The following is a 16,505-nucleotide window of genomic DNA, read 5'->3' on the forward strand; positions in this document are numbered from 1 at the left end:
ATAAAAACGACATTTTGGGGTGATTTAATTTTGTTTTAATTGAACGTAGTATCCAAATAGTCCACTAGATGGAGAACACGTTCCAACTTGTTTTGATTCCGCCACCGTTGCGCCGAAGAATGACGGAGCCAATCATGTGATGTTTGGCAAACATCCCAAATTCTGAATATGCAAAGCACAAAAGAAGTACCAACAACACCGCTTTCTTGAACCCCGATAAAAGCACTAATCATTGAGTGAGTTTAGAGTATAATATAATATAGTAACATGCATCTCCTGCAATTAATGTCTTTTTGAATGTTAAAATGTCATGTTTTTATAAATGAGCTTGCTAGAAATAAGCATAGGCTACTAGCGTACTGGAGTACTTTTTTATATAATCATCAGCAGAATATTTCTGCTTTTGTTTCAGCATTTTACTTGCCATTAATGTTCTGTTTCTGCAACGTTGTCAATAGCACACAGAAGATCACAGTGGGAAGATTCACTGTATCGAAAGTGTGTGGTTGCCATGGAAACTGAGGGTAAGGTAAGGACATAAGAGGAAATGAAAATGTAATATTGTAGCAACTTTTCAATCCTCATATCATACACACTAGCTTTCGAAAGTTTGGGGTCGGTAAGATTTTTTTTTTTATGTTTTTGAAAACAGTCTCTAATGCTCAACCAAGGATGCATTTATTCAGCCATACAGAAACACAATAAAAACAGTAGTGTGAAATATTATTGCAATTTTAAACAACAGCATTATGCTTCAGAAATAATTGCTAAAGAAAGTGCTCAAGAAACAATGCTGACATTTTGTGGAAACCATGATACATTTTTTGATGAAAAAAAAAAAAAAAAAACAGCATTTATTTGAAATTTAAAGACACAATATGTAATATTTTTGGCTTAAAAAAAAAAATAAAAAAAAAATAAAATATATAAATAAAATATATATAGAAGCTTACCTTCTCAGAGTGATGACGTTTAATGTCCCCGACTGCCTGTGTAGTCCAAGTTAGCCACTTGTTAGCAACCGCCTTTTTCAAGACACATAACAGCTTAAAAAAAGTGGGGTAATACTGATGCAATTTATGTCGTAGAATAAAACGTGAAACTGTCTTGAGCTTGCGTTCACCACAGACCTTTTTTCAGCCATTTAACCAAAATCCCATTCAAAAAACCCATTGACTTCGGGGCGATGGAACCGCAAGTGCTAAAATGCTAACTCACTTCTGCATTTTGGCCTACAAAGTGATGTCATACATGCACCACTCTATTTTAACTAGTGTAACGACCTTTGTCATTGCGTCACCTATCAGTGACGTCATGCCTGCGTTACCCTCAATTTACAGATTTTTTTTGTAGAAACCCTAGGAACACCAAAGATGCTTTAATATATTATATGTTTATTGGACAAGGGAACAACTGTTTGGATACATTTATAGACCAAAAACTAATCATTGTTAAATAGCTCACTATGTTTAGTTTTATTGAATCTCGTTTTCTTGATTTTCCGCAAGTACCATGTTTTTATTATGCTTCAGAGAAAAACACTATTTTGTCAAGTGGCTAACATAGCTTTTTAGTAACAGCATTTCATCATACAATATGTTTTTAAAAGTAATTGCATGCCTTTTAGCAACACAAGCCATCCAGCATTAATATGATATTCTAATATCTAGCTTACTGCGTTGTGCAACAAGTGTCTCAGCAGCCGCAGAGCGAACGCACAGAGTAACGTTATAACCTCATTTTCAACACACTCAAATGTATCTAATATGATAACTAGCACTGCATTACCCCACATTTGCTTGACCAGAGGAAGCGGAAGCGGCGACTGTGGCATAATAAAAGTTGATAAAACTCGAGCCATGTGTCACACTCGTCTCTCATTAGTAATTGCTCCAGCGGCCTCATTCACTTCTAACAACACTCGGCCCTGCTCTGCTTCATACTACAGTACCGTTAATAATCCATGACCATGATTTCTGCCCGAGTCCTCTCGGATTCTTTTCCCCTGGACATGAGGTGAAGACGACTTCCATGATTCCGTGCTCAATCTCGGCATCATCAAGCTACGCCTTTATTTTGAATAGGTGACCTCTAGTGGCGAAAAATTACATATTGTGCCTCTAAATCTTTTGTAACATTATAAATGTCTTATCTGTCATTTTTGCTCAATGCATTGCTATTTTATACTTAATTAAAAGTATTATTACTTGTGACTACTTAAAAGTAGTATTACTTTTATACTCTAAGGTGATCAAGTGCAAGGCAGCAGTGGCCTGGGAACCTGGAAAAGCACTCTCCATTGAAGAAGTGGAGGTTGCTCCTCCCAAAGCACATGAAGTACGAATTAAGGTAGGACCGTTATATTCTTCATGTTTGGCTAGTTATAGTTTAAATGTAGACTTACACAAAAATAAAAGACAACTTAAAAAAACACCCGAGAATAAGGGATTTTTTTTTTTAATCTTTTAAAAAAAAAATTGTATTATTGTGCTTTTAAAGACCCAAACATTATTTTATTTCACTGAGCAATGACTATTTATCAATCCTTGTCAGATAGCAGCATCTGGGGTGTGCCACTCTGATTGGGCTTATCTGTATGATGTTGCCAAAATGAAGCCACGGCCTTTTCCTTTAATCCTGGGACATGAAGGAGCTGGAACAGTGGAGAGTGTTGGTCCAGGAGTTACAAAGGTGTCTAAAGGTAAACCAAAAAAAAATCATTAACACATGATTCTCACTTCTAACAAGATATGAAATGCTTACAAAATGGAAATGGATTTCTGATTTCTCAACTACATGATCTTAATCACTTCATTTTAGATAACAGTGTAAACATTATAACATTATCATATATCTGCAGGAGATAAAGTCATTCCTCTGTTCCTGCCACAGTGTGGACAGTGTGAACGCTGCCTGAGTCCAAAGACAAACCTCTGCACCAAAAACTGGTTAGAATAAATGAAAAACACTGTTATATTTTTTAACATTAGCTTTTGAATTGAGATTGACAGCAGTTAGCATTTCTGTTTTATTTGGAATGATCATTCATTATTATTACATTTATTTTTAATTTTATTTATTTTGCACAACAGAGTATTATTCATTAAAAAAAGGTTATTCAAGAAGTCATGAAACCTTTTTTTAATATTGTAATGCAAAATTTCCATTTTTGCAAAAATATGTTTGACATTCACGGACATTTTTCTCTGCCTCGTAGGGAGAAAACTCAGCAGTGTGTTCTTGCAGACGGCACTAGCAGGATCACCTGTAAGAATCAGCAGGTTCATCAGTTTATTGGTATCAGCACCTTCTCTGAATATACTGTTGTGCCAGAGGACAACGTCACCAAGATTCACCCAGACGCTCCTCTGGACAGAGTCTGTCTGCTGGGCTGTGGAGTATCTACAGGATATGGGGCAGCAGTGAACACAGGCAATGTGTGTGTGATTTCTACTGGCATAACTTCAAAAAGGCGATACGTGAAATAAAAATAACATCCCACCAGCTTGTGCCGTGTCATAGTTTGGCATTGTCTTTCCCAGGTAGACTCTGGCTCTACATGTGCGGTGTTTGGTTTGGGAGCTGTCGGACTGGCAGCTGTCATGGGATGCAAGGCTGCCGGTGCCACCAGGATCATCGCCGTTGACATCAACCCAGACAAGTTTGAGATCGCCAAGACATTTGGAGCCACTGAGTTTGTGAACCCCAAAGACCACAATAAAGCAATTCAGGAGGTGCTGAGGGAGCTGACTAATGGTGGCGTTGACTTCGCTCTTGAGTGTGTGGGGAATGTGGGTGTCATGGTATGTACCAATAATCAGTGTGTATTATTATTCCAATAACTGGTTTATTAGTAAAGCTGTTTATTTTTCAAAGATGTTCTGAATTCAGTGTTGTTTTTATATGCACGTCAAGTTGCCATGTAGAAGAAAATAATTTACTGTATGTGCCCTGTGTTTAATGGAACTAATGCAGTTTCCTCTAACCAGAGGGCTGCTGTGGAAGCGTGCAGTCCTGCAGGGGGAGTCTGTGTGATTGTGGGATGGGTTGAGGTGGAGGAACTTTCTCTGGCCCCCCTGGATATCCTGCTAGGAAGAACTCTGAAAGGCACTTATTTTGGAGGTAAATGCTCCAAGGCAACTTTCCCTGTATTTAGTGTAATATGAACTATTTAGATCAGTGGTCACCAACCTTTTTAAGCCCAAGATCCCTAACCTCGACCTTTATGAAAGACAAGATCTACTTGATAGAAAAAGACAGACCAGATTGTATTTAGTTTTTTGTTGTTGTTGTTTTTTTCGTGGCCAATTTAGATTCTGATTTATTTATTTATTTTTACAAGCAAATTGGTCGATTCTGATACTGGTTGCAGATATTTTTATTATTATTATTATTATTATTATTATAAACAAAAATACATAGCCATTCCAAATTAGAGGGAACCACTGCTTTTTAATCACAATCCAAACAAAGATGCTATCACATTGCATGAGCAGTTGTTTTTTATTTGAATTAATTGAGATTTAATTTCAAGATTTAAAGCAAAAACAGAACGGTCTGACTTTATCTTTGTGAAATTATATGCTACACAAAAATGCATGAAACAAAAACAGCAGGCTGAATGAGACGCAAATTCACTCTCTGACAGCTGGTGGCGCTTATGGAGCAGCAGTGATACAGCGTTTCCTTGGTTACCGCTGTAAACAAAGCTGAACTGCGCTAATAATTAGCTACTTTATTCGGAGGTAAGATGAAAATAAAATGCCGTTGCCGTCGAAATTTTTCTGAAGACAGTAATTCCTTTTAGAGATGCATTCATATAACCCTTCACCCCTAATTCAATATTTATATTTCCTTCCTATATTTCGAGCATCGTGAACAGTGAGCTGCTCTGCCTGCTACAGAATTTTCTCCTCTTGTTTACGGTCCGTCTTCAGCGTCTCTGGCCTCTTGTTTACGGCCGTTTACAGACTCGGACATGATGTGGGCTGTTTACCTTTATCACTGTCCCAGTAGCTCCCGAAAATAACAGAAAAATAAATACAAAAATACAGTACAAAGACTGAGAAATGTAATGTAGGCTATTTTTGTACTCATATTTCTGTTATTTTCGCGAGCTACTGGAACAGTGATAAAGATCGACGGGTTGGCGACCACTGATTTAGATAGTAAACGTGAAAAATGAATAATTTTACAGTAATTACCCTTCTGATTGACAGGTTGGAAGAGTGTTGAGGCGGTGCCCAGACTGGTTCAAGATTACATGAGTGGCAAGCTTCTGCTGGATGAGTTTGTGACACACAGACTAACTCTAGATCAGGTTAACCAGGCCTTCGATCTCATGATCACTGGAAAAAGGTCAGTTGTGTTTGCATCTACTAATGAACACAATCATGGATTTGTTGTGTGATGAAAAAAACACTAGAAAACGTTGCTCATCTCATATGCTTAATTATTTTGCAATATACACTGCGTCCCAAATTATTATGCAAGAGACAAATCAGTAAGATTTCTGTACAATAAACATTCAGATTTTAGTTTTTCTAAGAAAATGTTTGTTTGTTTATTTATCCATGTCTTTTTAGATAACTGGTATCAATCTCAGACAAAGTAATTTGCCAGATCTATGGAAACCCTACTTAGAGGTTGTTCCACATTATTAAGCAAGTCACAGTTCTCATGTAATATGGGGAGGAAGAAAGATCTTTTTGAAGATGAAAAACATGAAATGGTGCAATGTTGTGCAAAAGGCATGAAAACAACTAATATTGTGTGAAATGGAGATTATCGAATTATCGTAAGATTTGTGAGTGATTTAGAGCACGGCAGAACTCGGTCAGATAAAGGCTTATTGAAGAAAGTTCCTGTCAAAAAAATGAATTGTATTAAAAGGGCAGCTATAAAAAAAGCCAGTGTTGAGCAGCAAACAGGTATTTGAAGCTGCTGGTGTCTCTGGAGTCTCAAGAAGCTCTCCATGCAGGCTGGCAGTTGTGCTTAAAGATGCATTTCAGCCACTCCAAACCAAACCTCACAAAGAGAAACATTTACAGTGGGTTTAGAAATACATGAAGACTCATTTTTAAATAGTTTTATTCACTGACTAATAGGTGGTTGGTGGTTGGTGAATGGCCATCACGTTCCAACAAGACTGCGACGTCAGCAAGGAGCTGGTGGGTGATGATTTGGGCTGGAATACTGGGAAATGAGATAGAGGGTATTAAAATGACTTTTGCAAGATATGTGGAGTTCATAACTGGCCATTTTCAGCTATGGTATAAAAAGGAGGATAGTGTATAGTACAATGCACTATTTGTACAATGCACTATGCACTATCCCATGCTGCAAAAAAACACCACACCAATAAAACTGTTTGAAAATGTATTTCTACACCCTTTTAATACAATACATTTTTTTGACAGGAACTTTCATTAATAAGCCTTTATCTGACCGAGTTCTGCTGTGCTCTAAATCACTCACAAATCTTATGATAATTCGATAATCTCCATTAAGTTTCACACAATATTAGTTGTTTTCATGCCTTTTGCACAACATTGGACCATTTCATGCTTTTCATCTTCAGAAAGATCTTTCTTCCTCCCCATATTGCATGAGAACTGTGAGTTGCTTAATAATGTGGAACAACCTCTAAGTAGGGTTTCCATAGATCTGGCAAATTATTTTGTCTGAGATTGATCCCAGTTATCTAAAAAGACATGGATAAATAAACAAACAAACATTTTCTTAGAAAAACTAAAATCTGAATGTTTATTGTACTGAAATCTTACTGATATGTCAATTGCATAATAATTTGGAACGCAGTGTACATATACAATATACTGTATATGTTTAGCATAATCAGAATGTTCATATATTTTTATAGGGCTGCCCCTAATAGTCGACTAAGTGTTAGTTGACTAGAAGAGGCTTAGTCGACCAAAATTGTATTAGTTGGTTAGTTGGTTAGTTGCAGAAAAAAAAAAAAAAACCTTGTGGTGAAGTCAGGCAGTCTGTGAGGGACAGATCATTAACGGCGAGTCCTTGTGGTATTTACAGTATGTTGTGCAGGAAATCCAAACGTTTTTGGTCATACAGATAAGAGTAATTTATCATTCGAAACTACTTTTATTTGTGTACATTTACAATAACAAGAAAACATTGTGCCTTTGTAACATAAAGAAAACCATCTCGGTCTCCCTGAACTGGAGAGAAGAAATAATTCAAAAAGAAATACTCTCTTCTTATTTAATCCATATGAATGAAAGGTGCATTTCTCTCTATAGGTGTGTTTACTATATTGCAGAGATGGTGAGGCAGCAGCAACAACAAGCCGACAATGACTCAGAAAACACTGGTTTACTAATAAAATGTCTCCTTGATATTTTTTTTCTCAACACATTCATACTCATTACTTTTGCCAGTGCTTTGCGTCAAGCTATATTACGCCTATATATATATTGAATGTGCATTATGGTTTAGTATTCTCCTCGGTATATATTTAAGTAATTAAATTAATATAAACGTGTGATTAGTTGACTAATGGCTTAAATGAAAGACTAATAGTCAACTAGAAAAATCTTTAGTCAGGGACAGCCCAATTATTTTATAAAAGGAAGATTGAATTACATTTTGATTATAAATGATGAGATAAAAAAGACATACATGGATGAATCATTCACAATAAGATCTAAGTATATACAATAGCGTGAATTTTCATTTCATGCATTTCATGCTGACTCTTGAAGTGATAAATCTAATCTACAGCAAGCATCAAATTCCACAAATCTATGCATGAAATGCAAAATATAGTTTTTAAAAACCTAAATGTAATTTGATATTTTCTCTTCTCAGTATTCGGACAGTGATTGAGATGTGAAATGCAGGTGATTCCCAATATCCTTCAAACGGAACACACAATTTCAAGGCTGAATCAATGTCATAAGTGGAAGTGACAAGTTTAAGAAATTAGTTTTGCTGTTATCTTGACAGTTAACTGCCATCATAAGCTTGGCAAACTAGTATAAAAGACTGTTCTGCAATATGTACAAAGGAAAAGAGAGATAGGGCTATGTTTAGACAGTGATTAACTCCTGTATCTGCTAACCCAAAGGTCACTTTTCACTTATGCAGTAGCTATAGCTCAGGCACAATGATATAAATGTATAGGTATAGGAAAGGAAAAGTCATATTCACTGAGTAGAGCATTGATTGTACTTTGTTTATTTTCTCAAGGAGAATACAAGGAATGTGTCTGTTATGATCAGAAACTGTTCCACACAATAAAGCCAAGTCTGTTGAATTTGATTTGGTTGTATCTTCTCTCTATTAGCAGTAGATGGCATGCTTGCAATTTCCATGGGGCTTGCTTTTTCTGCTGTTGGGAAGAGGAAGGTTGACCCATAGTTATCTGTGGGTTATCCAATCACATGCAGGCAGCAGTTTCTTCAGCTGCTGGATTGGTCAATCATTCAGTAACACATGTTTTGAATAACCGTATAGCAGCTGTTCACTAGTACAAAGTACACTAGTACCAGCAGGTCCTCTCCCGAGCCCTGACAAAAACAGCTCTGAATGTAAGTTATTAATAGAATACAAACATATGCAAACTGTAAATCTGTGCATGCAGTCATCTGATTTATTGAATGTGTTTTAAATATGGTAAACTACTCAAAAATACTTTACAGCCTTGAGGTATGTCACAATCCTCCTCAGTGTGAATTAATTTGAAAAATATTTAGTATAGTGTGAGTACGATAATGTTAGGCAATGATTTATACTTGAACTGGTTTTAAAATAAAGTTTTTAAATGAAATGAAATGTGTACTGTTTTCTAAAATCATATTCAAAACATCATTCTGCTATGAAAAGTGCTCCATAGTTTGTAATGTAAAACGAATGCATATGAAGTATGATATAGTGCACTTACATACTTCCTTATTGCGACACCACACAAGGGTGAGAAAAACATATACTGCCATAAATGCAACCTCATGCATGTGTGCACAGATAACTATCCAGGCTTTAACTAATGTATGATATGGTTCATGTTCATTAATTTTGAACACCTGAGTGTAATAAATAACCCAAAAATATTTTAAAAAACAAGAAAATCTTGCACACTATCTGTACTTAACAGAAAATATAAAAAATACTTAAGTAAGCACATTGTTTCGGTCCCATGACCTTCATGAGGGCATACACAAATAGACAATTACAAGATGATCCAATTTAACATGACCAATCACTGCGTTTATTGAGCACATCATACAAAATCACCACCAATAACAATTAATGACACAATTTATCATTATATCAATAAAATCACATAGAAAATTACATTTTACATAAACGCATACATATAAAATATAAATACCATTATTTTGTAAAATACATTACTTTAAATGACGCTTCATCATTTAAACCCATTGGTGATAAAGTCTGAAGGGTAACAATCCATAATAGCTTCCTTCTCTGTAAAATCATTTCTGTATTGCCCCTTGAAAAAACAAACTTTAACTCAATTTCAAGCTTTTTAATTGTCATTCATGTTCTTTTAGGAGGCTGTTTATTGGCAACTTTGGAAACAATTCATTGTATTAAAAGTGTGTAGTTATCATGGAAACTGAGGGCAAGGTAAGGACATAAGGGAAAGAGAATCATCAGATAGTTCTCATCAAAGAATGCTGTTTTTAGGACTATGAAATTAAATGTTTATTTATTTTTATAAGGTGATCAAGTGCAAGGCAGCAGTGGCCTGGGAACCCGGAAAAGCACTCTCCATTGAGGAAGTGGAGGTTGCCCCTCCCAAAGCACATGAAGTACGAATTAAGGTAGGTCCGTTACACTCCTTTGCCCATGGCCATGTTTGTTTACATACAATGCATATATGTACACTTGCATAAATATGTTATTGTGATGTGGTATCAATGGCCAAGTGCTATTTATGTATCAGACCAATGACTTTCAATTGACCCTTGTCAGATTGTAGCATCTGGAGTATGTCACACAGACTGGACTTTCCTGCATGAGGTTGGTAAAACTATGAATCCCCAACCCTTTCCTTTGGTCTTGGGGCATGAGGGGGCAGGTGTGGTGGAGAGTGTTGGTCCAGGTGTCACAAAGATGTCTAAAGGTAAACAAAAAGTATAGACATATAAATATGTTAAAATATAATTTAAAAATCCCTCATTGATATTTTCTTTATTTAAAATGTAACTGACAGTGATGACTTCTGTAATATTTGAATACTGAATTGTAAATGGTCTTTTTCTTGGTCCTTTTGTCTTTATTAGCCTATGCATGTGTACAAAAATGTAACAAAAACATGTATAAAGAGCAAATAAATAGATTAATAGTGATAAAAGATACAATAATAAATAAATAAACAATTTTGCTTTAATTTAAAACACTGCATTCTACCATTTATCTACAGGAGATAAAGTTATTCCTCTAGTCGTGCCACAGTGTGGACAATGTGAACGCTGCCTGAGTCCAAAGACAAACCTCTGCACCAAAAACTGGTGAGTTATTGTGATTTTAAAGTTCTCTTAAACTCATAGACTAGATTAATGAGGTGGTTGATAAAATAAATCACTTCCATTTAAAACCTCTTTATTTCCTAGGGAGAAAACTCAGCAGTGTGTTCTTGCAGACGGCACTAGCAGGATCACCTGTAAGAATCAGCAGGTTCATCAGTTTATTGGTATCAGCACCTTCTCTGAATATACTGTTGTGCCAGAGGACAACGTCACCAAGATTCACCCAGACGCTCCTCTGGACAGAGTCTGTCTGCTGGGCTGTGGAGTATCTACAGGATATGGGGCAGCAGTGAACACAGGCAATGTGTGTGTGATTTCTACTGGCATAACGGCAAAAAGGCGATACGTAAAATAAAAATAACATCCCACCAGCTTGTACCGTGTCATAGTTTGGCATTGTCTTTCCCAGGTAGACTCTGGCTCTACATGTGCGGTGTTTGGTTTGGGAGCTGTCGGACTGGCAGCTGTCATGGGATGCAAGGCTGCCGGTGCCACCAGGATCATCGCCGTTGACATCAACCCAGACAAGTTTGAGATCGCCAAGACATTTGGAGCCACTGAGTTTGTGAACCCGAAAGACCACAATAAAGCAATTCAGGTGGTGCTGAGGGAGCTGACTAATGGTGGCGTTGACTTCGCTCTTGAGTGTGTGGGGAACGTGGGTGTCATGGTAAGTAAAGGCCCGTTCACACCAATGATAAGTGTAAAGATAACTAGAGCGATAACTATATTAACATCCACACCAATGATTATCGTTACGTTGTTTATGATAACCGTGCAGCAGTTATGTTGTCTGCTGCTTTAAATGCTCAAGCTCTTTAAAGCAGGATGGATTCTGATTGGTTGTCAATGTTTTCATCACACATTAGCTGAAAAAAATTGAATTTAGAACGATTTTTAAAACCAGTGTTGGGGAAAGTTACTTTTAAAAGTAATGCATTACAATATTGCGTTACTCTCTAAAAAGTTACTAATTGCATTACTTAATTACTTTTTATGAAAAGTAATCCATTACATTACTTTTGCGTTACTTTTCTCACCTGGGCTGGGTTTGTTTGTTTGTTTTTTGATAACAAAAAAAGTTCTATTTTTGGCAAATGTTAAGGCCCTTTCACACCAAAAGTGAAATGAATAGGCTGTAGGAAATGCATAAGGATACAGGAGAAGGAAGTTCAACACTCTTATTTCTAAATCTAAACTAAAGTAATTTTTGCTTATTAGTATGGTTGAATTAGATCATTAAAGGTCAGCAGAAAAGACATTGGTTAATAAAGTGAGATTAAATACATAAAGTATATCTGTGTGATTTAATATAGTTAATTATTACAGGTTTGCGGAAAATTCTGAGATTGCATTTCACTGTTTTATGCATTTTGAGGAATACTGAATGTTTTCGTGCAAGTGAGATGAGTAAATGCATGTTCACATTTAGTCTAGAATTAAAATAACCATCATGTTTAAACAGTGCATGCAACACTTTTGCACTTTATTTCTCTCAACATATGAAAAAGTAATGCATTACTTTACTGGTTACTTGAAAAAGTAATCTGATTACGTAACTCAAGTTACTTGTGTTATCCCCAACACTTTTTAAAACTATATCTTTATCATTGTCATTATTATATAGCTTTTTTTATTATTATTTCTAGGAAGTAGGAACACTTTAATTGTCAAAGAGTCAAAGATTGCAAACCACATAGTCATAGAAAAACATTACTGATCTAGATTCATATGTAAATAAATTAATCTTATCGTACAATCAGAGGGCTGCTGTGGAAGCGTGCAGTCCTGCAGGGGGAGTCTGTGTGATAGTGGGCTGGACCCGGACGGGGGAACTAACTCTGGTCTCTGAGGATATTCTACTAGGAAAAACTCTCAAAGGCTCCTATTTTGGCGGTAAAAGCATGCCCGATCAATTAAAATATCACTCATGGTCATGTTTTGATGTGTATGTTGCAGGTGCAGTACCAGTTTGATGTGATATAGAGAATTAGGTCTAATCATTTTACAGTCCTCTCTAATTTTACTGTTTATTAGTGTAATCTGATTTGTTTGGGTGGAAGATGCCTGCAAAAAATTAAGTAACTTCTCTGTTCTTCCTATCTGATTGACAGGTTGGAAGAGTGTTGAGGCGGTGCCCAAGTTGGTGCAGGATTATATGAGTGGCAAGCTTCTGCTGGATGAGTTTGTGACACACAAACTGACTTTAGATCAGGTTAACCAGGCCTTCGATCTCATGATCACCGGAAAAAGGTTAGTTCTGTGAATCTACTAAAGATCTTGTGTTGTGCTGATAACATTTTTCATATACAACACATAGAAGTCTTTACATTGACTGATAATTATATAATATATGCTAATGTACACTTTCTCTTTTTCAGTATTCGTACAGTGATCAATATGTGAAATGAAGGTAGCGTCCTCTCTTCCTCCAACAGGACAGTGTTTATTTTCGTTTCTTACATTACATCCAGGGGAGAAGAATCAATGTTGTCATAATGCAGTGTACAGTATAATTTCATACAGTTTGTACTGCAGAGCTAAAATGTTTGTTTAATGCTTATATTCTCAAGGAATATACATTGCCACTTGCTAAATGTTTCACACAATAAAGCTTAAACTGAAGCATTTGATTTGGTTGTATATTACTTTTACCAGTAGATGGCAATCTTGTACTACAAAACATCCTTTTCTGTGTAGTGTCTGAATGAAGACAAAGTTTCATCAGTTTGACTCTAACCTGTATTTAATTTCACTGAGGCTTGGCTAAATATCTGTGTTCTTGTGTTTATGTTCCACATCATTACAGAGCAAACCACCAGGACTCCATTCTCTTAAACATGTACCATTTCCCTTTGAAACCACTATCCACCAGTTCTCAACTACAATAATATTATCATCTGAGCCTTCATTGTCTTCTAGTAGGACATGCTGTGTGAGAAGCCTCTAGTAAAATAGAAAGAATTTTGTCATAGCGAGATGGATGGGTGCGTGTCACTAGGGGTTGGGGAAACATGCAGCTGATCACGGGTTGCATTTTGACCTTGGTAATATTATATATTGATTTAATATAGCATGCTCTTGAGGGTTAGAATAGCAGTTGTGGCCTGTCAGAACCAGAGACAAAAGGCTGGCTTGGGAATGCCTCTCCATGATGAACTGGGATGGCTGTCCAGGAATAAATTGTAGTTCCATTCAGATCAAATGAATACTCTTGGCAGATCCCCCTCCCCCTTTTCCATCTTTACGTAAAATGGAAAAATGAAGCAAAGTCTCCCTCACGTTTACCCCACCCCCTGCTATATTGTGCAATCAATCAGAGATTCAAAGCTGTGATTTTTTTGTTTCTCTTTCTATTGAAACTGAGAAAGATCACTGAAAAATTGAGACATCAAAAGATAGAAGACAAGTAGCGACAGGTGTTTGTTCACTGCGCTCATTTGTAGATGCAGGGAATTTTGTCGAGGACAAAGGCCTACTAAGTTATAGCCTATTGTACAGGGAGATAGCTCACTTTTTGAAGCTTTTCTCAAATGACAATCTAACTTCATTCAATTAATTAACACAAAATGTAATTTAATCAAGTGGACCATTCAGACTGCTTCTCTTCAGTTAGTGGGCAGAATCAGTAGTGGCCTACCAAATATACATTTCTTAGTTTTGAGTTAGTAGCATTAGTATTTTTAAATCATGTAGTTTTTTTTTTTTTTTTCAGTTTTATTTTAGAAGTAGAGGGTAGTGTTGTGAAATTCTACACTGTTATTTATCTTGACAATGTGTTAACAGAAAAAAAAAACGAGAAAAACAAACAAACGTGTGTACAGTTTGTTGATTGTTTAGAAACATAAGTTATGTCTGGTTCAGTACATTACATGACTCTTTTGAAGTGGTTTGTCTAAACGAATTGGTGATACACTCTAAAAAATGCTGGGTTAAAAACAACCCAAGTTAGGTTGAAAATGGACAAACCCAGAGGTTGGGTTAAGTTTGCCCAACCTGCTAGTTTTATTTAACTCAATTATTGTTTAAAAATGAATGTATTGCTTGCTTAAAATGAACCCAAAATAGGTTTTGAAATTAAAATTTATCAATATGTTTAATAAATTAACTTTTATTATTAAGTTTAATGAATAGTAAGTAAACAATAAACATTTATTTAATTATTAATAAATGTTCACCTTTTGATTATTATTGTTGCCTCTAGTAATTATGTGTCTGATTTTTAATTTCCAACCTATTTCGGGTTCATTTTAAACAGTTTTTTTTTTTTTCAAAATTCTTCGATGAATAGAAAGTTCAAAAGAACAGCATTTATTTAAAATAGAATATTTTTTAACATTATAATTGTCTTTACTGTAACTTTTGATCAGTTTAACTCATCCTTGATGAATAAAAGTATTGATTAATTTTATTTCTATCCCCCAAAAATAAAATTAAAATTCTTACTGACCCCAAACTTTTGAACGGTAGTGTTTAATGTTACAAAAGATTTAGATTTCAGACAAATGCTGTTCTTTTGAACTTTCTATTCATCACAACATCATGAAATAAAAATGTAAATAACTGTTTTCAACATTGATAATAATCATAAATGTTTCTTGAGCATCAAATCATCATATTAGATTGATTTCTGATGGATCATGTGACACTGAAGACTGGAGTAATGATGCTGAAAATTCAGCTTTGATCACAGGAATAAATTACACTTTATTGTATATTGACATAGAAAACAGCTGTTTTAAATTGGAATAATATTTCACAATATTACTGTTTTTGTTTATATTTTTAATCAAATAAATGCAGGCTTGGTGATCAGAAGATACTTCTTTTAAAACATTAAAAAATCCCAAACTTTTGAACGGTAGTATATATATATATATATATATATATATATATATATATATATATATATATATATATATACTACCGTATATATATATATGTGTGTGTGTGTGTGTGTATATATATATATATATATATATATATATATATATATATATATGTTTTGTAAAAGTGCCTGCTAAATGAACAAATATATATTTTATTTCAATTAAAAGTTTATATTTGACTTCAAATATGATTCCATGCCAATTTAAATAAGTCTATTGTAAATGTGGTGACCTTTGATCGAGCTACCCTGTGTGCTTTTCATCAACGTGATTGACATATAAATAGAAGGTAAAGTCAAATAAAGCAATGGAGTATCAGATACTAATGAAGAATAACGATTTGTCCTGTGTGCTTACCATGACAGATATGAGACATATTCCTCTCACATGAGCTTGGTCCAGGCAAATATCAGGCATTTACCCTGCCAAATGTGTAGTCAGCACCGCGCATCATTCCGACAGACACGACAGCCTCATAAGGAAAATTGACAAACAACGGAAATGCCAGCATAGGTAAATATTGCTGAGCAAATATAGCCTGGAAGAGAAAAAATGTCAAAGGGGCTGAGTTGCCTTCCTCAATATTTAGATGTGGATCAAAAGATTTCTACCTTAATTATTATATTTAATGTGTGTGGGGGTGCACCTGTGCGTTTGAATGTACGACAATGCTAGGTGGCGGTGCCGTTGATCAAAGTGCAAAACAGCCTTGGTCACCATGCAATGTTGTGAGCGGATCTTCCAGTGATAAGGCATTTTTTTCATGTCTTTGACAATATAATATCTCTATAATTTCTTCTGATAGCCTTAAGGATGAAAAACCTTCCTGTACAAGAAATGAGATTCTACATACCATGCATCTGAAACATGAATTTGCCCTAAAATTACAGTTAGTAATTACAGTTAAAAATTGTAGTTAGATACATTTCTATCCAGGTGGCCCAGGTGCTGTAGAAGAGATGACAAACTGGTCGGACTATGTAGGATCTGGGTTAGATTCTACCAAGTGTGACTGTGAACAACTGAGAGACAAATGATTCATTTGATCTGAATGCAGAAAAACACATTTGTAACGCCTTTG

General features: G+C 35.4%; 2 protein-coding genes across 10 annotated transcripts; both read left to right on the forward strand.

Annotated features, from left to right (window-relative positions):
• Positions 1–88: 88 nt before the first annotated feature.
• Positions 89–9,994, forward strand: LOC125259075 (alcohol dehydrogenase class-3-like). 8 transcript variants are annotated; one of them, XM_048176447.1, is made up of 11 exons: positions 91–236; positions 459–529; positions 2,248–2,349; positions 2,554–2,701; positions 2,861–2,948; positions 3,218–3,437; positions 3,543–3,803; positions 3,990–4,122; positions 5,220–5,358; positions 7,849–7,880; positions 8,327–8,462. In XM_048176447.1, the coding sequence occupies exons 2-10, from the start codon at positions 512–514 to the stop codon at positions 7,871–7,873; spliced, it is 1,134 nt and encodes a 377-aa protein (XP_048032404.1). In that variant the 5' UTR covers positions 91–236; positions 459–511; the 3' UTR covers positions 7,874–7,880; positions 8,327–8,462. The 8 variants fall into 8 exon arrangements, 7 of the variants coding, with proteins under 7 accessions (XP_048032399.1, XP_048032404.1, XP_048032400.1 ...); XR_007182718.1 differs by lacking the exons at positions 7,849–7,880; positions 8,327–8,462 and adding exons at positions 9,726–9,827; positions 9,979–9,994 and having other exon boundaries at positions 92–236; XM_048176445.1 differs by lacking the exons at positions 7,849–7,880; positions 8,327–8,462 and adding exons at positions 9,555–9,630; positions 9,726–9,786 and having other exon boundaries at positions 92–236.
• Positions 5,294–15,928, forward strand: LOC125259077 (alcohol dehydrogenase class-3-like). Of its 2 annotated transcripts, none has more exons than XM_048176450.1 (10): positions 5,294–5,358; positions 9,555–9,630; positions 9,726–9,827; positions 9,979–10,129; positions 10,430–10,517; positions 10,620–10,839; positions 10,945–11,205; positions 12,299–12,431; positions 12,650–12,788; positions 15,790–15,928. In XM_048176450.1, the coding sequence occupies exons 2-10, from the start codon at positions 9,613–9,615 to the stop codon at positions 15,911–15,913; spliced, it is 1,236 nt and encodes a 411-aa protein (XP_048032407.1). In that variant the 5' UTR covers positions 5,294–5,358; positions 9,555–9,612; the 3' UTR covers positions 15,914–15,928. The 2 variants fall into 2 exon arrangements, with proteins under 2 accessions (XP_048032407.1, XP_048032408.1); XM_048176451.1 differs by lacking the exon at positions 15,790–15,928 and adding an exon at positions 12,917–13,160.
• Positions 15,929–16,505: the final 577 nt, after the last annotated feature.

The sequence above is a fragment of the Megalobrama amblycephala genome, linkage group LG23 (assembly GCF_018812025.1).
Source record: "Megalobrama amblycephala isolate DHTTF-2021 linkage group LG23, ASM1881202v1, whole genome shotgun sequence".
NCBI classification, from domain to species: Eukaryota; Metazoa; Chordata; class Actinopteri; order Cypriniformes; family Xenocyprididae; genus Megalobrama; species Megalobrama amblycephala.